We start from the raw sequence: 27,531 nt of genomic DNA, 5'->3' as shown, positions 1-27,531 counted from the left end.
GTTTGAGATTAAACAGGAATTCATGAAACTACTGCAGCGATATCTAGACTTTATTTTGGACCACTCCCACTGGCTGCGAAGAGGACCAGATTGCTAGAACATAGCCTAATCCTGGATTTACAATGCAGAAATCAAACGCCATTCAGAGATGACGAAATGCAATACGGGAAGTGCAGTGCGTTTTGCAAAGCATGTTGGTCAACGGGCGTTGTAGCCTGCTGCACTCAGGGACCTATTGACTGCACTGCAGGGATTTCCCATGTTACTAGTGTACGCATCCTCCCCCACGTAGCCTTGTTCTCAGCCTGACACGTGGCACTGTGACAGGAGAGGAATAGAAAATATTATAATGAGGTTTTATCAAAATATTATAGACCTAGCCTACCATTCTTATTTGTAGGCTATTGAGATAGGCTATATGTCGACATCATTTCATATTGTGCTACAACAAGCATTCATTTCATCAAGCCAGTGTGGCGTGAAATGTGTAGGCCTCTTTCATAACATAAGGCCTAGGCCTCCTGCATCTAGGCTATCCATATGGGTACACACACACACACACACACACACACACACTCACACACACACACACAGACTGAATCTATAAGCGCTCCAGTTCGCAGTCCCTTATAGATCAGTCAGTGCACATTGAAAGGATGGTTATAAAACATTTGCCTGCATAGACCAGTGCATTCCATGCACAGTGACGAGCTTATTAGACTATATTGGTCCTGTGTTATTTTTGTGTGTATTGTATACACATATTTTATCATAGACTGTAGGCTAGGTTTTCATAGTATCCTACATCTGCTGGTTGCACATGCACGTGATCCCCTCGGTGCATGTTGGGAATGGGACAAAATGCTTCATCATTCCCCATCATGAATTCCACGTTGGCATCCTGCCAGTCTCTCTCACGTTCTCTCTTATATCACCTCAGTCTGTGTCTGTCTCAGGTAAATATGATCTTTAATTGCTAAACATCCCTCGGCTGTATGGTATTAGTAAGGTGTGTGAATACTATTACTTCATTAACCAGTCAGACTATTCATCCCTCCAGTTACCGTGACCAGACCCTCGTTCTGAATGGATCCCAGCTGCAAAGGATGATGTGACGTCACGTCGCCATGGCGACCAGGCTCCCCGAGGCACGTGCCCTGTATAAAATAAGAAGGCGGCGCCGTGTACTGCGCACAGACTGAAGAAGCATCAGAACTGAGGTAAGCTGCTAGACCGCTCTAACCCTTCACAGGCTTTGTAACAGTTAGACTACATAATTCGACTAAATTAGTCAAATACGGACGTTTAACATGTTTCACACGATTGGGGCTTTATCACAGTTTCAAATGTTAGCTTATCTGCCGCTGCACAAATGTCGGCATGCCACACATCGACTCTGTTCATCAATTCAAGTTAGCTTACACCGTTTTAAATTACAGATGTACCTCTTAACTGTTAAATTCGTTGTATTTTCCTAAGCCTGGCCTTGCTAAAAAGCCCTACACGACTTGTTGCGGAAGCCAGTGCCACACTGTAGCCTGCGTGGTGAAAAGCCTACACAACAGCACCAGCTTTTTTTTTTTATCACTTATCCGTTTAACGCGAGTGCACGAGAGAGAGAGAAGAAGATGAGGGAGCAGAAAAGCTCATTTAGCAAAGGGACAGGCTATTTAAAGCAGCGTCCGTCGCTGGATGCACGTTTTATTAGCACAGTAAAAGAAACGCGAGGATGGGAGGGGGTGCGGCCATTGCCTTGCAGACTGAAGAGAGGCTGCTCGTAATGCTCTCTGTCTGAGTCGTGTCGTCGCATCACCTACACACTTAATCCATTAAACTCCCCGAAGCGAAAAATAAACGGGACGACGCCACCTTGTTACAAACATCTGCATATTAATTCTGATCCATTCATAATACAATTCATTCATCTGAAGCCAAACTGTCTATGTGCGGGTGACGTGACATTGGCAGTTCCCCTTGCTGCATCTTTGCGGAAGTGGATTAGTAGTCTCCATGTTATGTAACCCAATACATAAAATGGACATTTCCGCGTTTATCACATCAAAATAGCTTAACCTACGGTTAACTTTGGAATTGAAATAGAGTTGATTTCAAACCTGACTGTAATACGTTACTCTTGCATTATTGTACGAAGCTGTAATGAAGCTGGTACGGGTTGAATGGGTGTAGGCCTACGTGATCGGAGGTGAGGCTACGTGCCTTCCCTAGTATTTGTGATGAAGGCTGCCCTCATTGCAATAGATTTCAGAGATGAATAGTGCTCACGGAAAGTCACAGTGATGCAATAACCGAAACGGAAGGAATGAGTAGGCGTGCTTCTTTTAATCTATCTCGAAAGATGGAAGAGTCGTGCTGAAAGGCTTTCCCGTGATGCCTTTCAAGGACGGAGTGTAGGAGTGTCGCAGTCGCCTGATTCTGCCGCAGTTCAACTCCACACTCGACGGACCTGTTGCAGTTTGCAAAGAGGCCTACCTGCGTTTGCAGCAATAGCACACAGTTAGCCTAAAGCTCATCTCTAATTTATCAAGTCACATAACCAGCCATACATGCAGTTACACGGTATTTAGAGAAGTCTTTTTAAATTGAGAATAGTGATTTAAGAGCCTATATCTGTGTATTAGTACTTGAGGCATTTTGCTATATTTCTTTGAGTTATTTGATACAGCTCATGTAGGTGTGGTACATGCAGCAGCCATGTCTGGTCATGTCTGGCTGCTGAAGGTCGTCACTATAGCTGAGGAAGGTCATAGCAGGCCCACTCTGCTGTACGGATGCTGAGCGGTCCGATGCTTATCTTTATTTTCAAACTTAAACCTTTTAAACCGTATTAATTTAAAGATTTATTCTGCTCACTGTACTCACTAATCACAGGCCCACTGCTGCCAGGGAGATGCTGAGTGTTATAGTTAAAGCTGGTGTGTAACCAATCTTCAACTTCCCTATGCTCTTAATTAATTTACTTTGGAAGAAAACTAGCAGTTATTTGTCATGCTTCAGCCAATGGTTTTGCAAATTTTTTTATTTAGCATTCGTAATGATTAAATCCCCCCCCCCTCTAGAGTAATTTCTCCAACCGATGTTCAGTGTACTTTTCACGGCCAATACCCAGTGAAGTGAAATGTATTATAAAGTTCAGATATTGTGAAATGATGTCAAAATGAAATGACTTGCCATTAATTTCATTATTGCATTTGTCAAATGCTACACGTATTCATTATGACAAGCCTAATGATATGCAAGTTCCGAGTTGTATTATTACTTTATACAAGAATAGCATTTTGTATATATTATAGCATTTTTCCCATCCGTCTTGTACCCTCTCTGACATGCAACACAAACTAGTTAAGTGCATTCCATTGAATAATCTATGCTACTAAATGTCAAACTTGACATGACTAATCAATACCCTGAGTTATGACTACTAATTTCAGGATTATCAGCGGTTTTCCACCCAAAGATAGTGTGGTTGTTTCTAGGCATGAGTGTCTCTTTAGTCATTTTGTCCAGGATGTGTGTAAAGAGAGAAGGAACTCAGCAGTGACTCAGCACTCTGCACGTAGCCATACTAAATTCAAGGAAATCAACCTTTACAGTAGGTAAAGACACACAAAGGCCCCTCACTTGTAGGCCGTTCTATTGCAGTTATAGTATAGCTGGTATGATATACAAAAGGTAGCAAACACAGGAGACAACTATAACTGTACTGTAGCTTAAGCTGGGAGAGGAGGTGACTGACAGGCTCTGAGCCTCAAGGATATCTGCCTGCTGACACAAGCTCATACATCAAGTGTGTGTGTGTGGTTCAGCATTACCTCTGCACAGTAGTCACATGTCTCTTGCCTATTGAATCCTCTGTAGTTTGATACCGCACACCTTTTACTAATGCATGATAGTTGGTGTGTGTCTCTGTGTACATTTCTATTTTAGTCTTTTTTCCGACTGCAATAAAGAGTAAATGCATATAAAGCAACCCTCCCTATCATAATTTGATTTATACAGATATCTGATTGTAGTATTTGATAACGGGAACGCATACTAGTTAATTGCACTGTAACTTCACTGTCTGCTTTTAATGGTAATTTTTCACTGAAAGTGAAACCTCCTTTCAGCAGGAGATTGTGCCCGCTGAGATGGAGACACAGCCTGCAGTGTTACGTGTGCATGTCTCTGACTGGTTGATGTGATGGTGTTGGACATTTAACTGACTAGTTTACAACACAAAGTGACATTGCCTCATTAATGAAACTATAAAAAATGAGGAGGTGCGCATACTGCTTAAGAAATGATGAGCAGAAGAAAAGTTCCTCAGGCTGCAGACAACACATTTCAGGCTCCACTCCCTTAGTGTGTGCATGTAAAGGCATATCACTGGCATGTGTTGCTCAGTCTCTAATGTATTTGATTCATAGAGATGTGGGCAAGATGAGAACACATATCCTGATTGGATAGTTTGTCTGGCGTCTAGCCAATCAATGCGCTGCAGCGGAAAAATACTGGTGAAAAAGAGGGTGTGACAGGGGGATGGAACGCTGGAGGAAGGTTTGAATAGGCAAGACACACTAGGGCTGGGGGAGTGGCAGAGTGGACAGGAAAAGGAAGTTCAGAGTCAGAGGGTTCATTCACTCACTGAAGAATTTCCAATAAATGCTCACACCGAAGCAGCCCGACGGGCTGTACTCTTTCAAGTTGTAGTTTGATTCTTACCGCCACTCTATACTAAGTCCATATAAGGGTTACTAGGAACTGACTGGAGCCTACTTACTGTCCAAATGCTCTCCTACTATTGAAACATTACAGTGACAAGGAGAATCAGTGTAGCCGAATGTTGATGGTAGATATCATGGAAGGTGTTGGCACAAGTAAAATGCTGTGTCATGCTCTCTCCTGATTCCTGTCCCCTCCCGTCCGTTTCTGTTCCATGTGTCCAACTGATTTGTCTCAATTTGAGATTATACCAGCTGATGCAGCTTGTTTGTTGCCTTTGTCCTGTCCTGGCCGGCTGGTTGTGAGTCATCTCTCGCCCAGCTGCCAGGGCACATTTAAAGCCAGACACAAGGTGGGCGACGCCATCCTGCAAACCCCCTCTGGTTAGACTCTGCGTCGGTGTGAGGAAAATGGGTCGCAGCTCAGAGGGAGGGCACGGCTGTACTGAATGAGGGGGACTAGACGGACAAAGAGTGGCAAGGACAGGGAGCTGGAGGGAGGCTGCTGAATTTAAATGATTAGTCTGGCTGGTGGGGGGAGGGGAGGGGAGATGGGATACTAGTGAAGCCAAAAGAAAAGCCAGGACAAGGACTGTTAGACGGAACAGGTGGACCAAAAAAGGAGGCCAATAAACTGAACATTCTGACTGAGATTAAGGATTTCAGAAATCTGAATGGTGGAAATCACTCACGATATTGCAGATTTTACAGCTAAATCAATTGAGATGCAGACACTATCCCTTAAGTGAGAGCTCACTTTGACCAAATTAATATTCACTGTGATTGCTATGTGCTAAATTGGGTCTTGACCAAAAGTAATCTGCATTCCTTTTAGAAAGCCCCTACTGAGTTGCTGTTCCAAATAATTTATTTTCAATTAGTAATGTCCACGGTAAACCTGTGAAAAACCCCAGTCTAGTAAATCTGCAGTGGGTAGTACATTGTCAGAAGAATATCAAAGGAAGCTTGTCCACTTCACATGTCTGGCTACTTGTCTGCATCCTACATTTAAATAAGTTGCAGCAACATGTGACTAATTGCTCTGCACAATTCTGCCCCTGTGAGCTGGGATGTGCGAGTGCTGTCATAGAGTGTGTGCTGAATACCAGATCGGGACTGATTGGCCTACATAGTCAGAATGTGCCAGTACTTTGTGGTGAAGAAGTGGGAAGAGCTGTTAGCTCTCAGGAGTGGATTTTTCCCTAAAATGGCATTTGAAATATTACACAGCACATGAAAAGCCTTGTTAATCGACATAGAAACATGGGAGAATTAAACTAGCAGTGCACTCTAACCAAACCAGTAGTCATGCCTAGTCTAGTAACTCTTACTTTTTTCAGTTTGTCTTTTTCACCAACTGCCCCCCCCCTCCTCTCCCACTAATTGTGCAAAGCCCCAAACTGTTGCTATGCAACAGTAATGGACATGAAAGGGGGGTGTCACCAAGTGCATACAAGCAGCCTGACACACACCTTTCCCCTGTGCCATTACTTGCCTTAGATATGTTATTTTTTTTATATAACTTCCACATTTGGAACCCTATCATCACTTGGTTTGAGTCCCACAAGATCTCTCACATGGCTCCACTAGTCTTTGTACAGTCCAAGTGTCAGTCTGCTTTAGTGAAGCAAAATAGATCACTCTGTTTAGTTCAAGTGTTCAGTGGAGCAACCATTTCTGTTGGAAAACCAAGGGCAACTGCTCAGTTTAGAGAAAATGGAGAAGTTATTATTTAGAGAGAGAAAGCCAACGAGTGAGACAAGTGCACAGGCATCACAGGGAAGGAGAGTTCAAAAGAGAGGAAAGAGTCGTGAATGCACAATAGGTAATGGAGAGAATCAAGTACAAAGCAGAGGACAGACCTAGACATGTGAGAACCAGACGGTCACACTGTATGCACCGGCACCCTCTCTCTTTTTCCTCGCGACCTCTCTCTCCTCTTTCCTTGTGTCATGGACACTAGCAGCAGAGGACAAAATGGCTGCTTCTGAAAGGAAGGTGCTAGAAAAAAAAGGCTCCAAACAAATGTACACTAAAATGAACCTGTTAAACCTTGCAGACTGGTCAATAAATGGATTCTGGCAGGCATCAAACAGAGTTACAGTTTCAGTGGGACAGATCGTCTGTTTGGGTTTAGTAACAAGAGAATAAATCCAAGTTAAAGGCGTTTGTATCTGACATTGTTCATTTTTCTCAAATGTATAAAAGGGGTGATTTCTCCTAATCTGGTCTCCCTTTAGTCTATTAAAATAATCCCACAATGCATTTCACCAGATCAACAGCCTGTCCTACATGCTCCCCACTGAGACACACACATCAACTCCTGCGAACACACACACACACACACACACAACAGATTAGGAGATTACAGTAGTCTATAATGACAACTAACCAGTTCAAGGACAATTTGTGTTGCCCTTCCTTACTCTACACACACATTCATTAGCTTTTGGCCAGGCTAGTACCTAGTCAATACCACCACCAGAGTTACCATAGCTGTTCACCTGTATGAGGAAGTTTTTGGGTATATTGAGACCCAATTCACGCACAACATTTTAAATGCAGTTTCAGGTAGATTTATGTTCCAAAGGGCAAGTCACATGACCTGGTATAGGTTTTTTGGAAGATGAATGTGACATCAGAGTGTGTATCTCTTCTAACAGGGACAGACCAAGGGCAGCTAAGGACAGGAAGAGGTGGAGTTAGTGAGTGGATGGAGGAGGTGAAGAGGAAGAGGGGATTGGTTGGCCTGGAGAAGGGGGAGGGGAGGAGAGGACAGAACAGAGGAATGGTGGAGAGGAGGAACAGGCAGATGAATGTTCACCACAGTATGAAAAGGCAATGAAAGCAGAGGGAAAGGAGGTCACATAGTTGAGTGGAGGCTTTCTCTCTGTTGGGTAGGCAGACAAGTCTCTGTTTGTTGCATTACATACCTACCAACACTCCCCCCTCCCTTCTTAGCCCATTGTTTTCTAAACATGTCCCTGCATGTTGTAACACCGCCCTGCTCCTGCAGAATATGCACCCTTGCACGCCAGGCTTCAGTCATTCGTTTTAATTTACATTTCAGAGTATCCAGCTCACCATGACATAATTCCATGAGCACACCAGCATACACTACCACCTTGGTGCTTTTTTCACCCTTTAGTGCTAATGCAACACTCTCCCTGTCTCCTGTACAGTGAGGCCACCGCTACCAGCCTTTTCTCCATTTTAGATTTGCATCGCTGTGCAGACCTTACAGCTGAATTTCAAAATGGGGTTTCACAAATAAAAAAAGCATCATTTTTAAACAGCCAGTGTATATGTCACTGTGGAATAAAGACGGAGCTGACAAATTCAGAAAAAATGGGAAATGTATCGATCATATGCTGTACAATAGCAAGTGAAATGAATGATCAGCTCAACACTCAATGAACAGAGGGTTCCCACTAAAATTATACTCCAATGGAACAACATACATACACTCTTTGCATTTTGCCAACAACATAAATTACTAACCCAATGAAAGCCCCCTAAATGCTGCTTTGTTAGAGTTGGACCATTTGCGTATACTTGTTTGTTGTCAAGTCTAACATTGCATCTTGTTGGCAATTGTATCCGCTAGAGGACATTACCAGATCAATATTGTAAATAAGAAACTGTTCTTAATGTTATCTGGAAAAATAAAGGTTAAATATTAAGTAAAATTGTATATCCTGCATTTCCTTGTTTATCATCAGTAGTTGTATTTCTAATGTTGTTCTTTTGTATTGTTTTTCAGGTAACATTCCCCCAAAGCAGCAACAATCATGTCAGAACTCTGTGTTGGAATCAATGGGTAAGTTGGAAACACACATTTTATAAACAGGAAGGTTACAGACTGACTTAATGATGATTAGGATAGGATGTCACAGAGGCATATTTTGAGGATGGGCTTTTTACAATGTCAATGCAGCTGTCTCACAATAAAAGTAAAAGCTTTCTAGGTGTTAGCCATAGAAAAGCCTATAACAAACAAGGCAAATAAATAAACAACAAGGTGTTTAGCTTGCGATAATTGTAGCTGAAACGCAGTGGATCTTTTAATGAATTGTATATGCTGAGCTTGTCTCCTCTATGGTAGTCTGAGGCTGTCTTGGAAGGTCCCAGGAGTGGGATGACATCCTGAGGAAGTTTCCCACCATCTTCCAAAAACAACTTTCCTTAATGTCTCTCGCTCTCTCTTTCTCTCTCTCTGCAGCTTCGGTCGTATTGGCCGTCTGGTCTTGAGGGCTTGCCTTCAGAAAGGCATCAATGTTGTGGCCGTCAATGACCCCTTCATTGACTTGCAGTACATGGTGAGAAAACTTTCAACTTGCATATTATTAACAATCGCTCACTTAATTGGGAAGAAAATATATTGAAGTTTGCAGTGTATGTATATTGTTGTAAGAGTGTGGTTTATAAAATCACAAACAGAAAAACTTAATTGACCCATAGTTTAAACATTTAGTAAAATACTTACGAGTTTACATCAATTTTGTTCTGCAAATGTGGCCTTTTTTGTCATTTATTTGTAATCCTTTAGTTCGATGACTAGCTTAGATTCAAACACAATCCCTCGTCACTGGTGTATGAAATAAGATAATGTAGCGTTAATCTAAGGTTTTATTTTGTGGTGAAACAACCAAAAAAACCCATTCTCCAAAGCCCTGCTCTTATAACCCCATAATTTGCCCTCCTGCCCTCCTAGGTCTACATGTTCAAGTATGACTCCACCCACGGCCGCTACAAGGGAGAGGTCTCCATGGAGGATGGCAAGCTCATGGTCGACGGCCACGCCATCTCTGTCTTCCAGTGGTGAGTGATGGTTCGGTTTAGAGACAGATATTAGATATCAACTGTGTTGATGGTGGCAACAACATGAAGTGACGCCAGCTGATTATTGAAGTGCCACTTCAGTACAGCTTTAAACCTTTATCTGGCAGCTTTGTTATAGAAGTAGACTAGAAGGAGCTCACTTTGAATTAGTATTTCTTTCATATTTCATTTCTAAGATGAGGTATTTCTTGCCAGTTTTACTTCCTGGTTTTTAGTATGGGAAGCTAATTCCACTCAATGGAAGGAGGCATTCTGCTGCCTAGGGCTTCACTGGTATAGCTGCTCTTCCACCCGTTGCACCGGCTGCTGTTTTAGTCCATTGAGCAAAGGGCCTCTCCACAAAAGGCAAAACCAACTAAAAGGAGGGACATTCCTGTTCTTCTGTGATCAGTAATTGGGGTGTAAATGATATGTTGTTCAGTGCCAGCATTAAATTATCTGAAGAAGCTATGTACACATTTATAAAGCACTGGATAACAAGTGTCCCTCCCTTTTCTCTTGTTCTATGTAACTTGCTCACTATAACTGTTTGTTATACAGTATAGTGTTTGTCTTCTATTGTCCCAAAGTTTAACCTTACTAAAGGTCAGTGATAATGATTTCATGTTGGACTGACTGTGTTCCTTCTCTGACTCTAGTATGAAGCCAGCAGAGATCCCCTGGGGCAAAGCTGGAGCCCAGTACGTTGTTGAGTCCACTGGAGTCTTCCTCTCCGTGGAAAAGGCCTCCGTATGTACACGCATACAAACATGTACACAAAATGACACAGAATAATGCCAGACGATGCTGTTTCTAACTCTGTCTCTCTTTACCAACCACAGGCCCATCTCCAGGGTGGAGCTCAGCGTGTGGTGGTGTCCGCCCCCTCACCTGATGCCCCCATGTTTGTCATGGGAGTTAACGAGGACAAATACGACCCATCCTCCATGACCATCGTCAGGTACTGTTTACCTTTTCAACTTTAACAAACACGTTTTTTTAGATTTGTAGATGGATTTGTTTAGCCATTCCATTACGTACTGGTAGTAAGTGACATTTGTCCTTCCTTCTGTTTATAGCAATGCCTCCTGCACCACCAACTGCCTGGCCCCCCTGGCTAAAGTCATCAACGATAACTTCGGCATTGAGGAGGCTCTCATGGTAAGTCACTTAAAAGCTGTGCTGTGCATTACTGAGTACCGTATAAGTATATAACAAATGTAGTGGTAACTCTTTTCAAAGATGGCGCTGCATATCAGCCTGAAATGTATGATTTATTGATGTTTCATGTAATACTACTCTCCTCCCTTTAGACCACAGTCCATGCCTACACAGCCACACAGAAGACAGTGGATGGGCCCAGTGCCAAGGCCTGGCGTGATGGCCGCACTGCTGCCGGCAACATCATTCCAGCCTCCACCGGTGCCGCCAAGGCAGTGGGCAAAGTCATTCCCGAACTCAACGGGTGAGGACAAACGCATGCATTATGAGCCTCAGAATCAGATGCATTTTCCCCTTATTGTAGCTAACAGGAGCTTACACCTGTCTGACATCTCTCCTCTCTCTCTAGTAAGCTGACAGGCATGGCGTTCAGGGTGCCAGTGGCTGATGTGTCAGTGGTGGATCTGACCTGCCGTCTGTCCAAGCCTGCATCTTACGCTGCCATCAAGGCTGCCTGCAAGAAGGCCGCAGAAGGGCCCATGAAGGGAGTTCTGGGTTACACCGAGGACCAGGTAACGGCCAACGTTATTTTACTGACACTGTCTAATGAATATATGGCTAGTAATAATGCCACAACTAAACCGGTAGCTTGGTGGAGTAAAGAGGTTTAGGAAAGGGTTTGGGTTTCTTGTCCATTTAGATAAATTCATGGATTTAAAACTAAGATTTATTCCTGCTCTTAATGAATTGTAATTAATGTAACTTCCAAAATGGAAAATGAAATGATACTTGTATTGCATTGTGTAAGCTGTGTCTTGTTACTTTAGAGTGAATCTGACACTGCTTTGTTTCCCTGCAGGTTGTGTCCTCTGACTTCATCGGCGACACCCACTCCTCCATCTTTGACGCTGGCGCCGGCATCGCCCTCAATGACAACTTCGTCAAACTCATTTCCTGGTTAGTTTTCCAAAAGTCTCTGTCAACTCCATGTGTAAGTCATAATCAAACTATTCAACTGACCTCATATTTTCCATGCCTCCCTCTGCAGGTATGACAATGAGTTCGGCTACAGCCACCGTGTCGCTGACCTGATGATGTACATGCACACCAAGGAGTAAGGCACTCCCTGTCCAAAAAGGAAGTCGGGAAAGGGACCACCCCGAGACCAATCCTCACACCCCTTTTCTTCTCTTTTACACACAGACCCCACCCATAGCAAAGTCATAGCATCACTGCCCTTAGCTCTACTACAGTATACGTAGGCAGCAGCAACAGTGTGTGTGTTGAGTGTTCTATCTGTGTTTTTCCTTTAATGACGAGACGATCGGTCAGTGACAGTATTTGTGTCCGTGTGCCCCCTCTCCGCCTGCTACTGTAGATGTGTCGTTATGCCTCAGTACTATGGTAACTACTGTATCCATCTCCATGTTGGTGTGTTTCAAAAGGCTAGATCACCAGTGGAAGGAGGAAGCTGAAAGGCAGAGCTAATGTAACTCCGCTCAACAGTAAATAAAAAATTTGGGAAAAAAACTCAAGTGGTTCTGTTTGAATTATTATCCTTATCTGTTCACTGCATCCTATGTAGAAACTGACAGAAGAAATGTTATCAGATTAACCGAAAATATAACAATGCGTCAATAAATTATTTAATTAGTTAGTTAAACAAAGTGGAACTGCAAAACTGAATGCTTTTAACCACTTATCGTTTTAAATATTTGAAATCTTACTTTTGCCATTTTTAGTTGTTGGCAGACAATCACTTGTTTAGCTGTATTTTATTTACCTCACTTTGCATTTTCCTAATTTAACAAACAATAGAAATATATTTCTTTTCATATTCACTAATGTCAAGGTGTCATTTATGGACCAAGAATGTACACTGAAATAATAAACGGGGCATTACTATAGTGAAGACACATGTACACCATGTAATGACAATTACCCGTTTCCCTCATTTTCCTGTTTGCACCTCTACTGTCATCTGTAAAATTATTTTAGGAAGTTAATTTTATAAATAAGCATGCATGTTAAGAACAAATGGTCTAAATAAATGAAGAGTGTACAGTCAGTTCAATTAAAGAGGGAGAAGTAAGATGAAGGGAAGTACTGATGATTTCCCGTTTTACTCTATGGACCCTGTACAGTAAGGATAATGCAACTTAATATAACCATCAGTAGAATAATCCACTCGGGATAAGAAGAGTGACTAATGCTGTTAGCCCCAGTCTCCTCCTAGTCATTCTCTGTTATAGGAGACATGAGAGGTTGATGGAGCAGCCACATGCAATAAGGTCCATCTTGTAGCCACTGAAGAAAAGCAGTAGGTAAGCACGTAGGTTTAATATTGATACATTCAGAAATAGATAGGGCTACATAACAAATGAAATACAACATTCTATAAAAATGCATATTAGAAGAGTAAGACAGCGTAAATAGAATTTAGGCAAATATCTGCCATACAGCTATAATAATCCAAATAGAGCTAGAAGCCCTTTTTCTCACATTATTAATTTTATGACATTTTAAATTGAGTTATTGATACATTCAGAAATGGATACATAGCCTGACCTTTCTTGCCACAGTAGTGAACCTTGGAGCCACCTGCTGTCTTTTTTAGGGTACTGCAGCAAGACTCAGGCTGCGTCCTAATATGGAGAAATAAAATACACTTCTACTTTTTCCTGCTTTGGCCAAACTCCCAATATGGTCAAAAGGAACCGAGAAAAAAAGCTTTGAAAATTGTCCTAAAGATTGTACCACAGTGCCTCCTACTGTTTCACTGAAGACACTGCAGTAGGAACAACACATTTCACATGTGTGTGTAATGGTGGTCACAAGTATGAACGTGTTCAAAAAGGAATACATATACTATTACAGCAGTGTATCCAAGCCACAAAATATATCCGCATCTTGTAAATTAAATTAAGATCAGTATTACTGATTTTAATTTAATTTCCCATTGCCCCCCCCCCAGTGGCATCAGTACATTGATGTATACTTTTACCTACGTAACCCATTTAAAGTCAGCTCAATTAATTGACTAGACACAAAAATATCCTTCTATAGTTTTTATGATACCGTGGGTTTACTTAACTGTATGTTTGATTTTTGTTAAGAATGATTGATAGTGCAGACTAAAATAAAGCCAGCCTCAAATAGTGCAATTTAATTATAAATAATTTAAATTAAATAGTGCGTACGGTATATAGTGTTTCTAAAACATACACAGCATCAATAAGGGGTAAACAAAGGCTGGTAAAAAACAAGGTTTATTAGTTGATCTGTCACTCAATACATTTCAATTAAACATGTTTTGATCGTTACTTTTTACCAAACAAAACAATAAGATGTTTTTTTTCTGTAGGATACATTTCTGTTCGTTTTCAATATTTAATTAAATTTTTCAGAGAAATCTGATTGAACCACAGGTTTTATTTAGAAGGAATCACATGTCCCTCACATTTCAGCAGATCTTAGTATATTTAAAAGAAGCAAAAAGACAAAGTTATTGAAGCATTTAATAGTGTTGCAATTTTCCAAAGAGTGGACCTTCTGTCCAGGCCTCAGCTCTTGTTATCATTTAGTAGATATTTTTTTGTTTAAATGGATAACATTGCTGAAACTAAGTTAAGTCGGGGTACTAGTCAAGTAGACAGAGGTCAGCACAAGGATGCGTTCATCACAGGGGAGGATCTGGAAAATGTTACATGGGGTGGCGAAGGGGGGGCAAGAGGTCTTGGCAGGGGGGCATGGGAGGACGGTAGCGGGAATCCCCATATATATTATATTGATCATCATTTCTGATAAAATAAGACATGTGTAGCCTATACCTTAAGCCTACATAGCTTACCCCATACACAACACATTGCTACAACAGAAAACAGGCAATCATTGAAACATGTTATTTTGAGTGACATGACATATCATTCTAGTCTAGTGGAATTTATATGGAAGGAGAATAACAATAGGCTACAGTAGTTTAGGCTGGGACTGCAGTCAGACCCTCTGCCTACCTTTCATCTGCCTGCTGATCACTACCTGCCTCTGTCTGAATATAAAACCTCCTCTTCATCCCTCACATTTATTTCTTCTTTTCCCTCTTTTCCTTCACTTATTTATTCATGTCTTTAACATATGATTATGTAACCTGGTTTAATTTGTGCAGCTCGTTTGCTGTGATATGTGAGAGTTTTTAGTAGGCTATGTTTGGCTGTTCAAACAAAAATTATCGATCTCCTAGCACTGTCAGTGTCACTGTAGTAACTTAATGCCTCAGAAACGGCAACTCTCTCTCTCTCTCTCTCTATCGAAACGGCGACCCACTGTTAAATTGTATGGATCCGAACATGCAAGTTTTTTAAATATTTGTATCAAACTCTTGCCTACAAATTAATAAAAGGGCAATATGCTCCTACAAGTCACAAGCGAGTGATTTCCCTTTTGGCCAACGATTAATGGGTGTGCTCTTATTGATGAATTAGCTACTTTTACATTGCATTCAGGGGTGGATTACTGCACGGGCACACCGGGCACAGGCCCAGGGGCCCAAGGGCTCAGGGGGGCCCTAAGCCAGAGATACTGATAGTAACTTTTCATGTCGCATAGTCAAAGAGCTCAGTCACTCATGTCAATAACAGGGTCCAAAAAGAAATAGCCTATAAAAATGTGGGGAACATCAAATAATCAAAGTTCATATTTCCTCTTTTCTCTGATTTGAAGCTTGTTGCTTAAATGTTTGATATCAGGGCAGAAAAAGATCAAATAAAGATTTTCTGAAGTCAACTCTGATTGTGTTTTATATTAATCCTTTAAAATGAACAATAATTGTAATACCTGATACTTTTAAAGCACTTTCTAGAACTCATATTTGGGGAATTTGATGAAATATTCTGTCGTGGTGTTGTCAGTGTATAGAGGTTGAGTCAATGTTCCTCTTTAGTTTCACCATCGTCTCCACAGAAAGAATATCAACAGAGTCTGGTTTAATAAGAGGAAATTACACAAATCACATCAAATCAGTTTTATTTCTAAAGTCAAGACACACACACACACACACACACACACACACACACACACACACACACACACTCAGTCCTTACCTTGGAGCGATGCAGGTGTTGGCCATGATGGGCATTACATTAATTACAAATTTAACTTTAAGTTAAATTGGTGTGTTTAAAATTCACAAGGGTGAACTGACTTCACCTTCAGATGCTCGGAGCTGGTCAGTTACTCTTCGCCGGGCTGCATGGCACAGCAGCGCGCTGACTCGCTGTGTGTGACAAACTGTGTGATCGCCGATATGCGCAATTGCACATATGATGCAAGTATTTGAGAGGCAGGGCATAAGATTGGATTCAAAATTATTTACTTTTGTTCAATTTATTGTTTGTTTCAATTATTTGAGTGGCTTGTTGACATAGTGGCGGTTTGTTCTAACAAGTACATTTTTGAGAATACAAAAGTTAGGGGGGCAGCTGGAGGGCAAGGCTCTTCAGTGGAGGGGGGGGGGCGGCTGCCCCCCCCCCCTTGCCCCCCTGTAGAACCGCCCCTGGTTCATCAGCATCTATTTGCTAAAATGATTCAAATCCAATCATTTGCCTGCAGCCTGATTTCCCCATCCAAGCATGGAGACTGGACAGTTTTGAATGGAGAACATTCAAATGTAACTCTCAGATGCAGAGGAGCAGAGCCTTTGACTGGAAATTTCCAGCATCATTTGTTTTTCGGTAAACCAGACACTGACATGAAAAACAAATTCAAACCAAGCCAACAACACTGAGGCTCATGTCTAGAGATTTCCCTTAAGCCTGGAGAAGACCAAATAGTGGAAAAGTGATCAGATACGAAGTGAATGAGGAGGAGAAGCATGAAGGAAGACAGATACAGTAGAGAGCATTGGTTGGATAAGATAATAAGGCTTTTTGGGAATCATGGACTATCATTATTCATAGCAACAACAAAAAACCAATCGATCAAACTGTAATGGAAACCAATACACTCATGAAAGTGTTGTGCACAAACTGTTAGTATTCCACTGCTAGAAAACCCATTGGCTGTGATGTGTCTATCCCTGCACATGAATACAAATAATAAACTAGTAACGGCCTACCATTAGGCTAGGTCTTTTTTCCCCTTATTTTCAGGAGGTATTCTTTGAAAGAAATCCAATATGTTAACCAACACAAAAAAAAAATGTTACTGGATGGGAAACACTGCAAATCGAAGGCAGAACAGTTTGAGCATTTGGGGAATCTAACATATAATTTTAAGTGGATATAGTGATACCATAAAAAAGTATTGCTGGGTTAGGGTTAAGGTTAGGGTTAGTTCATCTGGACTGTACTACAGTGCTGGATTGGTGTGGAGAGGCTATTCTGGTCAGCGGGATCTGGTGAGGTGTGTCTATGTGGGAGTGACCAGGTATCATGTACTGTAGTTGCTATAAGAGCAGAGTGAGAGCTCCTCACCAGCCACTGACCACACCACAGGCTCAACAGGCTAATATAAATTCTGCAGACAGAGACACCTTTGACTTGACAGAAAGAAAGACAGGAGCCTTCATGGGGAACAAGAGCTGCCCTCAGCTCACACTCTCCTTCCTGCTCATGGCTGCTGTTTGCCTGGAGGCAGTTTCCATAGAAATCACGGTCAACTTTGTCCCTAAGAAGAAGACCTGGGCAGAAGCTCAACTGAATTGCCAGAAGAACAAGCTTGACTTGGTTACCTTCAACACAGTGGACAGAGTTAACCTGGCTAAGTGGCTGTTGAAAGAAAACATCACAGATGTATGGATTGGTTTAATTAGGGACCCCACAAATGAGTCAGTCTGGAAGTGGATAGATTCAAAGTGAGTACCCCCCTTAAAATCGGTATTTGTGTTTATTTCAATATTTTTGACATATAAAAGGAGGTAAATGCTGTTGCTATAAGCGAGATATCGTCTGTTTTCATTTGTTTCAGACCTGGAGAAGTCTCAGAGAGCGTGGGACAGCGGGGCATGGGGTGTGCAGTTGTGTCTGATAAAGATGGAATGTGGTACAAGGAGAAATGTTCAGAGAGCTTTGCTTTCTACTGCTCAGAAGGGGACACAATTCAATATCACAAAAAGAAACTTAGCTGGAACGAGGCTTCTAATTACTGTCAAGAAAACTTTGGTGAGTTAGCCACTATCAACCAAACAAATGCAGATCAATTACACAAAGATGGCTGGATTGGACTGTACCAAAATAATGGTGAGACCTGGAGCTGGATGGGAAACTGGCAATCTAACTACAGTAACTGGGCCCCACAGGACATCCTCAGGGAAGGAAACTGTGCCTATTTTGATCCTGTCACTGATGCATGTTACAGCGATGTGTGCTCCAAAAAGCTTAAGTCTGCCTGCTACGATGACAACCTGATGGTGGTGAATGAGCAAAAGACATGGGAGGACGCTCTGGAACACTGCCTGAACATGGACACCCCATGCCCCTCCAAGGAGCAGTGCTACAGTCACAACCTCCTGACCCTCAAAGACAACGCTGACTACAATTACGTCAGAGACAGGATCTACAGATCCACCACCACTGATGAGGTTTGAGAACACTTAAAGGCCTACTTCACCGGTTGGAATATGAAGGTGTATTGAACTCGGAGATCCTACATTTCTCTTTCTGTGATGTCACAGAAAGAGAAATGTAGGGTTAGACAGTGAGACCATAAAACACTCTTTCTGCCTTTTCTCAGGCTAGGATGATCCGATTTCAATTTTTTTTGCACATTTATAATTCATAGGATCTCCGAGTTCAATACACCTTCATATTCCAACCGGTGAAGTAGGCCTTTAAGTTAACTAAAAGAAAAACTATTGGATTTCACTGTATACTGTCCTAAATTGAATGACATTGCTGAAAAGATTTCTTCATGCCTTTGAAGTAAGGTTGATTTTATTTTAACAGTTTTTTTTAAGCCGTACAACAATAAAGTCAAGTGTTTCTCAAAAATAATACAAAAAATAAATAACCACTGCAGACTAAATGTCCCATCTTGTAAATTATCTCACAGCCCCTCAGATATCTGAGGGGAAGATATATCTTGCAGTTCCCTGTGGAATGTAAGAGATTAATTCATTATTACATCTTTTGGATTTTATTTTAAAACAAATAAGTATTATTTGTATATATATATATATATATATATATATACAAATAATACTTATATATATATATATATATATATATACAGTCAAGTGCGAAAGTTTGTGAACCCCTTGAGCCTTTTGGAATTTTATTTATTTTAACCATTATTAATTCATTTTTATCAATACCAGTATTTTTTATATGAAATAACAGATGTTTGTTTATCAATTCAACATTTTTATTTTCCAGAAATCAATTGTTAAAACAGATAAAACAAATTATTTGACGAATGTTGTATGTGCAAAAGTTTGTGAACCCTGAGCTGCATTGCTTAAATCGAGCAAGGTAAACACAATCAGGTTGGCCAAATTGGTTGATGAAATAGACCAATGTAATGAGAGATCTTTAGGAAAGAAATTGGGCGGCACTAGATAAAACAGAGATAAAACCAGGTCAGTTTAGGCTCACCAAAGTGAACCCATACAGGTCAGACATGCTAAAAGGGAAACAAATCTCAGAGGATCTCAGGAATAGAGTTTTGATGTTACACATTTGTCTGTTATAAATTCATAAAAAAAAAATTGAGCTCAATCGGTCCACCGTGAGGCAAATCATCTACAAATGGAGAGCTTTAAGAGTGACTTAACATCTGCCTAGAAGTGGACTTCCTTCAAAAATATCCTCAAGCGCCACAAGAAAAGTGATTTTTCAGGTAAAAGCCAACCCAAACATTACACCTGGAGATTTGCAGACAATTTGAAACCACCATTATTCACTTGGGAGAAGGTTCTCTAGGTGGTAGGCAGAATTGCGTTTTTGCCCAAACATGGCGGTTTTGGTTATGACCAAACAGTTCAATTTTTGACTAATCTGTCCACAGAATAAGACTTCAGGTATCTCCAGGTGCTCTCTGGCAAAGTTGTGACAAGCAGTTTTGTTCTTTTTTGAGAGCAGAGGCTTCTTCAGCAACCATCCCATGAAAGCCATGTTGACTGAGTTTTCTTCTTATTGTGGAACCATGCACATCTGTCCCAGATGCTGCAAGAGAGGTCTGCAAATCACCAGATGTAATGTTTGGGTTGGCTTTTAACTGAAAAATCACTTATCTTGTGGCGCTTGTGGATATTTTTGAAGGAAGTCCACTTCTAGGCAGATGTTCAGTCACTCTTAAAGCTCTTCATTTGTAGATGATTTGCCTCACGGTGGACCGATGGAGCTCAAACTTTTTTTAAAATAATTTATAGCTGTCCCCAGACAAATGTGCAGCATCACAACTCTATTCCTGAGATCCTCTGAGATTGTTTCCCCTTTTAGCATGTCTGACCTGTATGGGTTCACTTTGGTGAGCCTAAACTGACCTGGTTTTATCTCTGTTGTATCTAGTGCCGCCCAATTTCTTCCCTAAAGATCTCTCACTACATTGGTCCATTTCATGACTCAATTTGGCCCATCTGATTGTGTTTACCTGCTCCATTTAAGCAATGCAGCTCAGGGTTCACAAACTTTTGCACATACAACATTCGTCAAATAATTTGTTTTATCTGTTTTAACAATTGATTTCTGGAAAAGAAAAATGTTGAATTGATAAACAAACATCTGTTATTTCATATAAAAAATACTGGTATTGATAAAAATGAATTAATGATGGTTACAATAAATAAAATTCCAAAATGTTCAAGGGGTTCACAAACTTTCACACTTGACTGTATATATATATATATTGTATTATATTCATTCAAAGAAAGACTGAGGAAATATAATCAGTAGTTCGCCTTATTTTAAGTTTTGTTATGAATGTTTGATTTAAATGAAAATTCCATTAGTCAAAGTGCTCAGTTTCCATTTCCATTGTGGCATCCAATGTGCAATGGACACACATACACAAAACCTTAACAAGAACCACACAAATAAAGATGTACTGTATCTAGGTTTTTTCATAACCCAAAATAACACCATATTTGCCTGGTTTGCTGTCATTAAATGAGCCGTACACTTTTAGAGAAAACTGTATTCAAGTTTTGCTAAAACATTTACTTGAAACGCTCCAATCTTGCTTTTTGTTACTCAGGTTTGGACGGGCCTGCGCTTCCTGGGAGGGAATTGGTGGTGGGTGAGTGGAGACCAGCTAGGACACCACCAGGGTCTGCCTGACTGTCCATCCCAGTGGAAACACTGTGGGGCCCTGTCCAAGTACGACACAAACAAGTGGATCATCAGGGACTGCACGGAAAGAAGAAACTTTGTTTGCGTCAGACAGAAAACAATTCAAGGGACTGAAACTGAAACCGTGACAAAGAAAAGAGATGATTAAAATGTATAACTCTGCAATGTTCCATTATTATTTTAACTGATTTTAATTCTATATTCTGTAGTGATTATGTTTTGGCTTGAAGTTGAGATAGAAGAGTAAGGTTATGAGTCGTATTCATGTTATTGCAATCAAAATGAGGTATCAAAATGTTCAAAAAACTCTTTCATGCATCGAGACCATTACTATTAACCTAAGCTTGTAACGGTGTCCTTTCTTTAGGGCTGTTCGTCATACAGGTTATCATCAAACATCTTAATAAAAAAATTAAACCTAAAATTTGAGACATTTCAGTTCATCAACCACCTGAAAGCAATTTGACTAGAGCCTGCAAACATGTGTAAAATACTTTTAGATACAAGCCCAATTTAATACTAATTCATTCTGCTGTTTTCATTGTTTAGATTTTCAAGTGACAAGCTCATTTATTCACTGATTAAAACAATGCATTGTAGGCCTAATTACTTTTAATTTGTAGCATTATAAAATAGTATGAAAAATAACACACATCCGTACATTTCAGAAAGAGAATAAAATAGCTTGTAGGCCTAATTGGGAGCTCAAAATATCCGTTTGTCTGTTTATCCTTTCGTGTGGTGGCTTTTGTGGGCTATAGAATTAATTGTTGTCCTGTTCTATGGGACAGAGAAGAACAGTTTGAGGAATATATAATTTTCCTACCGGTGATACTGTCGGAGGGATTTCGAGGTTGAACCAATCCCACTTCCGTCTGTCATTCAACCGGACAGTCGACCACGACCGACGGGCTGCTTCTTCTCAGCTTTTCACACACGGTAAGAACCAACGGCACTGTTTTATAGGTACGGCTGATACGCTGTCTTAATAAAAGCTTGATATGTGTTAAACTCGACAGAGACGAGTAGTATCTGAGTCTTGTTAGCTTCATGCAGCAGCGTGTTAACACCAACACTGCTGACGGGTTGTTACCATGGTTGTTACTTAGCTAGCTAATGTGCACATGACTAATTTCCTCAACGACATAACTGGCTCTATATCTCAGTTAATGGACTCGGAAAAATGACCGCTTCTACATGTAATGTGCCGTGACAGACTTGTTTTCACGTTTCAGAGGCTGTTAATCAGCCAGTTAGCACCAATGTAGCTCCGGGTTAAAATGGAATATCATCCAATACTGTTAATGGCTGTCTAATAAAGGGAATAATTGTGGAGACATACACACGTGAAATCGATTAATGAAATAGTAGTGAATATGTCTGTAAATACTTGTTATAATACAAGTGCCTGAATAATAAAGCAAAATCATCAGGCATTAGGCATCAATTAAGATAATTGATATGGCGGAGAGCGAGCTCATAGTAGATCCCCTGGATTACATTTTCTTTAGTGCCAACATTTGCTGATTTTCTTTACTATATCCCTTGTTGTCTGTGGTTGTTATTATTGGGACCGAACACGTCATTTGCAGGCGTCACCTCGGCCGTTGACATCTTGTGATGGACATAATTTCACATATGATGTGAGGGTTAAAAAATGTCTGTTAAAAAAAACAATCTGGTTTCAACACTCTGTAAAGTTCCATATTGTGTATCTCTCTTTCTCTTCAGGCAGCTGCATTCACTGACCAGACATCATGACCCTGTTTCACTTCGGGAACTGCTTTGCCCTGGCCTATTTCCCTTACTTCATTACATACAAGTGCAGCGGCCTGTAAGTGTCTGTGTGAATGTGTGATAAACTACATGGACGGGGAATGATGAGGCAAAAGCTGTGTAGTACTAGCATTATAAAATAATTGTGACTGCTGTTCATTATTACATGTTCTCATTTGTATTCTTATGTTGGAGCAGCATATGCTCAGAGCCTAAGAGGTCTTTTTATAATCTGCTTAGTAATGTCAGAGGTTTTGGGAGAGGGGGTCCACGTAATCTTCTTAAGAGCTGTGTGAGTGTGCTCTTGAATTTGGAAAGCACTTTTGCAGAACAACATTACTCTGTTTCTGTCACTTTTATTGAAACAATTTTATCTCAAGTTTTCATTTATTACAGTCTGACACTGTGTCTGTGTGTTCAATCTTTAGTTCAGAGTACAATGCCTTCTGGAGATGTGTCCAGGCCGGAGCGACCTACCTATTTGTCCAACTGTGTAAGGTGAGTGAGCTGTCTCTGGTGATTCAACTATCGGTCATCATTTTGAGGCTAGAAGTGCCTGGAATAAAAACATTAAAAAAAAAATAGGCATGGAAAAAGCCTAAACTATGATGTTATTATCCCCTTGTGTTATGTAGTGTGTGTGTGAACAGAGTTTTGCTTATTTTCTTGTGTGTCAGATGCTGTTCCTCGCAACGTTTTTCCCTACGTGGGAAGGAGGAGCCGGAGTTTATGACTTTGTTGGGGTGAGTGTTGAGACTTCATCACATCAGGAAAATATAAGAATTTTCATTGTCAGGTTTCGTGCCCTGTTATGAATGCAGAACCAAAATAAAGCAAGTAGAGTGTATGTAACCAGCTTGTGTATGAGATAGTAATGTGTCCGTTTGTTTTCCAGGAGTTTATGAAGTCAACCGTAGACCTGGCCGACCTGCTGGGCCTCCACCTGGTCATGTCTCGTAACGCTGGCAAAGGAGAGTACAAGATCATGGTGGCCGCCATGGGCTGGGCAACAGCAGAGCTCGTGATGTCTAGGTAATGCTATGTTACAGTGACAGTCTCCTGCTTCTTCCAATCATTTAACACATGCGATTGAATCTCACTGTTGTCTGTGTCTTGTCGTGTGTCCTCAGGTGTCTTCCTCTGTGGGTGGGAGCCAGGGGCATCGAGTTTGACTGGAAATACATCCAGATGAGCTTTGACTCCAACATTAGTTTGGTGAGTAGCTGTCTGATTTGCAACTTCTCTATTCTGTCTGTTCCTACAGCCACCTGTCTTCCACCTTCAGTATCTGTTGTATGTTAATCCTTTCCTGTTCCTCTCCCATCTCACCTCCTTCAACAGTATTTTTCTGAACAAAGTGTGAAAAATACAGTGAGACTTAGCAGCTAAAAAGTTTGATTTTGGAACAGATTAAAAATGAAAGTATGTGTGTGTGCTCTGATGTGTAGAGAACGTCTAACAGAGTATAATATAATTTTACAGTGAGCTGTCTAGATACCAAAGCCTTTGTGTGTGTGTGTATAGTGCCAATTAGAACTAGTCATAATGGGAGACTTTGTGGTCCCACGTGTAATGTAAGTGTTGTTTTTCACTACAATGCTGATCAATCCTCTGTTGGCAGAAGCACAGACAGTACATTTAGCTGTTAAGGGCTTCTCTCTCTTGTAAGCACAATAAAATCAATTTGCATAATAAGATATGAGATTTAGACCTAAAAATAAATAATCTAACGTAGACAGGTTCGCTGCAACAAAGTCACATTTAGAAAACAAAACTCATATTCAATTACCTCATTAACGGGGATGGTCTAAGAAAGCAGAATAATATGGTCTCGTCCTGGTATTCAGATGAACGTGGTTTTTGAAATGTTTAATTCTGATTTCTCTCTGTCTGTTCATAAGTCTGCTATATATTGATTATGTAACTATCACATGATTGAATGTTTAATATGATGGAAAGCCATTAAATATTTGTATGTGTTTGTAGATCCATTATATCGCCACGGCAGCAGTGGTGTGGATGTTCACACGATATGACCTGCCTAAGACCTTCAGGCTTCCTGTTACTGTGCTGCTGGCTCTCTGCGTCTACAAGGGCTTCTTAATGGAGTAAGTCTGACAACACCTGCTTTCACACACAAACACAGTCATACGCTCACTAGAAATATATACACACCTTTGACATACGACATGCACTATACAACAAGAAAGAATACCTTTGCTTCTTTTTCCTCTGGGAGATGACATTGCTTTTATTGTTAAAAAGTTGGACAATAAACAGTTGGAGCAGAGATTGAGTGTCTAACTCAGTCACACACTCTGTGTTGGAGGGGATTTTGTCACATTGATCTTAACTGCAGGAGATGAGAGAAATTAAAAATAAATCTATGTTAAATTGTGAGCTGTTAGAAGTGTTGGCAGTCAGATTCAGTTGCCTTTGGACGGAGCCAGGCTGACTGTTTCCTCCAGTTTCCAGTCTTTATGCTATGCTAAACTAGGCTGACTGCACCACGGTTCATAGCTTCCAAGAGGGCAAATTGAGGAAAAATTCATGTATTGGCTGCGCTTTACATTGTAAACCACATGATGGCACTAGATAACAGTGACAACACAAGCCATAATAATAGGTGCATTTTACTTCCAACGAACAACATTTGCAAGCAATTTAAAGTATTTATGAAAAAATATTTGAAAAAAACTGAAACTTACTCGCAGTTCAAAATAACTGTACTTCAAGTCAATTGAGTAAGCTCTTCCTAACTTTTTCTATTTTGCTTGAATTAAATTGTATTCATAGCATCCATGAAAAAGAACAAGAAAAATGTTGTGTAAAATATCTGAAATCTCTTGAATGAACTCGCCATTTAAAATACACCGCCCTGATGGAAGGTTTCATCAGTGCATTGTTTTCTAACCTTGTACCTTTCATTGTGTCTCTTCAGGTTGTTTGTCAGTGTCTTCCTGTTGGGCAGTTGGACAGTGCTGTTGGTGAAAGCAGTGTTGACCGGTGCCATCTCTCTCTGCTCACTGTTTCTCTTCGTCACTCTGGTTCACAGCAACTAAGCCAAACAAAGCACCCCAGGATAAGCCATCCACCCAGATCAGACATCGGGGGTTATGAATCGAGACGCTGACTCCTGATACCATCTCAGTCTTACTGTCGCCATACAATTCCAAAGACTACTGAAAAATGCTGTTTGACTGGTCCGATGTACAAAACGGGCTAACGTACAAGTAAAGTATGTCAGGCCATGGATGGGGTGGAAACGTGTACTCGAGGCAAAGCTGTGTTTGCTGAGTCCACCAAGAGGAGTTGTGACATCGGGGCTTGCGTATATGATTGGCTTATCAGAGCTGTGTAGGGTTAGTTTGAGAGTGAATTTTATATCAAAACGACCACAAATGAATTGAGACTTTCTAAATAACATAATTATTTTCTATGTGTTGTCTAATGAGCCAGTGTGAATGCTTAGATTAGACAGTAAAGTGAATTTATAATTACAAATGAATGACTGTGATAGTTCATTTTGGTGCCACAAACTTATCAATTTATTTATATACAAGTCAATATTAAAAGTAGTTCAAACATAACATTTTTGTAAGTACTAAAGAAATGGTCTTAGACATTTAAAATTTAAAAAGCTGAATGTGGCCCGCTGTGTGAATACACTGAGGTCCACTTAGAATTATGACCGCACTATGTTGAATTGTAAGCATCTGTGATTTTGACACGTAATAAATGTTTTTTTTTGTCTTATCTTGCCCTCAGAGTTTTGATTGATCAGTCTACATATTGTTAAAGGCTTGTCATGAATGCCCATTTGACATGTTTGCAAAAATAATTGTTATAGCTTTTCTTAAACCTTGCAGACAACTCAAGGACAGGTTTTCCAAGTGTGCAATATGATTTTAATCCTAAACCTGAAATGCAGAGGCCCCTTAGCTGCTGAAATACCCCTCTGATCTGATCTGTGTCCTCAGGGCAAAAACTGAGCATGGAAGTCCCCCCAAAAAGTGTGCTACAATGGTCAAAATAAAACATTTTATTTTCTGGCACCTAATACAGTAAAATGCCCCTTGTGTGACTTTAGGTTTAGGGCAAGTGTGGAATATTAAATACAGTGTTTTTATAAAGATTTTAAAAGGGGCTCACAGAACAAAAATGGCTGAGTCGGTTGGTAGTATCACTCAAGTAAAGAAAGTTAAAAATATTCAGGAAGTTAAAATACATTAGATATGTTTGTGCTCTGCTTATTTGTTCTTCCATTTATTTTTTCCACAACAGACTTCCTCTGTGATTACAGCTCGTGATTTTTCTGTTTCAGCCATTTCTGCCTCTCATTTCCTCCTCTCTCAGCTCGGACCTCTGGAGTCCAACCAAACTATCATTATTCAAATGCCACAATGGGCTTTACTGTTACCTTTTACACATAAGTAACTGAAAGCCCATGCACTGCTGCTGCGTGTGTGTGGCTGCTGAAAGAAATCACGCTTGTTAGAGAGTGCAGGATGCACAAGACACAATTCAATTAGCCAGACCTTGTGACTGTGTGGTCTGCATTAACGGGTCCACTGGAACCTTTTGTGTCAAGATACAGGTTACATTGATAAGGCTCAGTCTCTTCCTGGATACCCAGAGGCACACGTAGGGGTTTCTTGAGGAGTGATTGGAGGTGTTTGCATCCTTCTGAATGGTTTACAAATGCTGCCAGGTAGACCCATAATGCATCTCTACTTTGTGTGGCACTACAATGATCATTGTCTTCTCTC

The 27,531-nt window shown here is 40.7% G+C and overlaps 2 protein-coding genes across 2 annotated transcripts; both read left to right on the top strand.

Annotated features, from left to right (window-relative positions):
• The first annotated feature begins 1,168 nt into the window (after positions 1-1,168).
• Positions 1,169-12,233, top strand: gapdhs (glyceraldehyde-3-phosphate dehydrogenase, spermatogenic). The gene is made up of 11 exons (XM_080038978.1): positions 1,169-1,220; positions 8,485-8,541; positions 8,944-9,040; positions 9,436-9,542; positions 10,202-10,292; positions 10,385-10,503; positions 10,622-10,703; positions 10,856-11,007; positions 11,113-11,275; positions 11,563-11,660; positions 11,752-12,233. The coding sequence occupies exons 2-11, from the start codon at positions 8,513-8,515 to the stop codon at positions 11,819-11,821; spliced, it is 1,008 nt and encodes a 335-aa protein (XP_079895104.1). The 5' UTR covers positions 1,169-1,220; positions 8,485-8,512; the 3' UTR covers positions 11,822-12,233.
• A 9,602-nt stretch (positions 12,234-21,835) lies between these two features.
• tmem147 (transmembrane protein 147) lies at positions 21,836-26,518 on the top strand. The gene is made up of 8 exons (XM_080040037.1): positions 21,836-21,925; positions 22,718-22,820; positions 23,191-23,260; positions 23,440-23,505; positions 23,658-23,794; positions 23,893-23,977; positions 24,749-24,870; positions 25,704-26,518. The coding sequence occupies exons 2-8, from the start codon at positions 22,744-22,746 to the stop codon at positions 25,822-25,824; spliced, it is 678 nt and encodes a 225-aa protein (XP_079896163.1). The 5' UTR covers positions 21,836-21,925; positions 22,718-22,743; the 3' UTR covers positions 25,825-26,518.
• The last annotated feature ends 1,013 nt before the right edge of the window (positions 26,519-27,531 follow it).

The sequence above is a fragment of the Ammodytes marinus genome (assembly GCF_949987685.1).
Source record: "Ammodytes marinus genome assembly, chromosome: 13".
In the NCBI taxonomy this organism is placed as follows: Eukaryota; Metazoa; Chordata; class Actinopteri; order Uranoscopiformes; family Ammodytidae; genus Ammodytes; species Ammodytes marinus.
The sequence above is the reverse complement of the archived record's forward strand: the minus strand, read 5'-3'. Positions and strand labels throughout refer to the sequence as shown.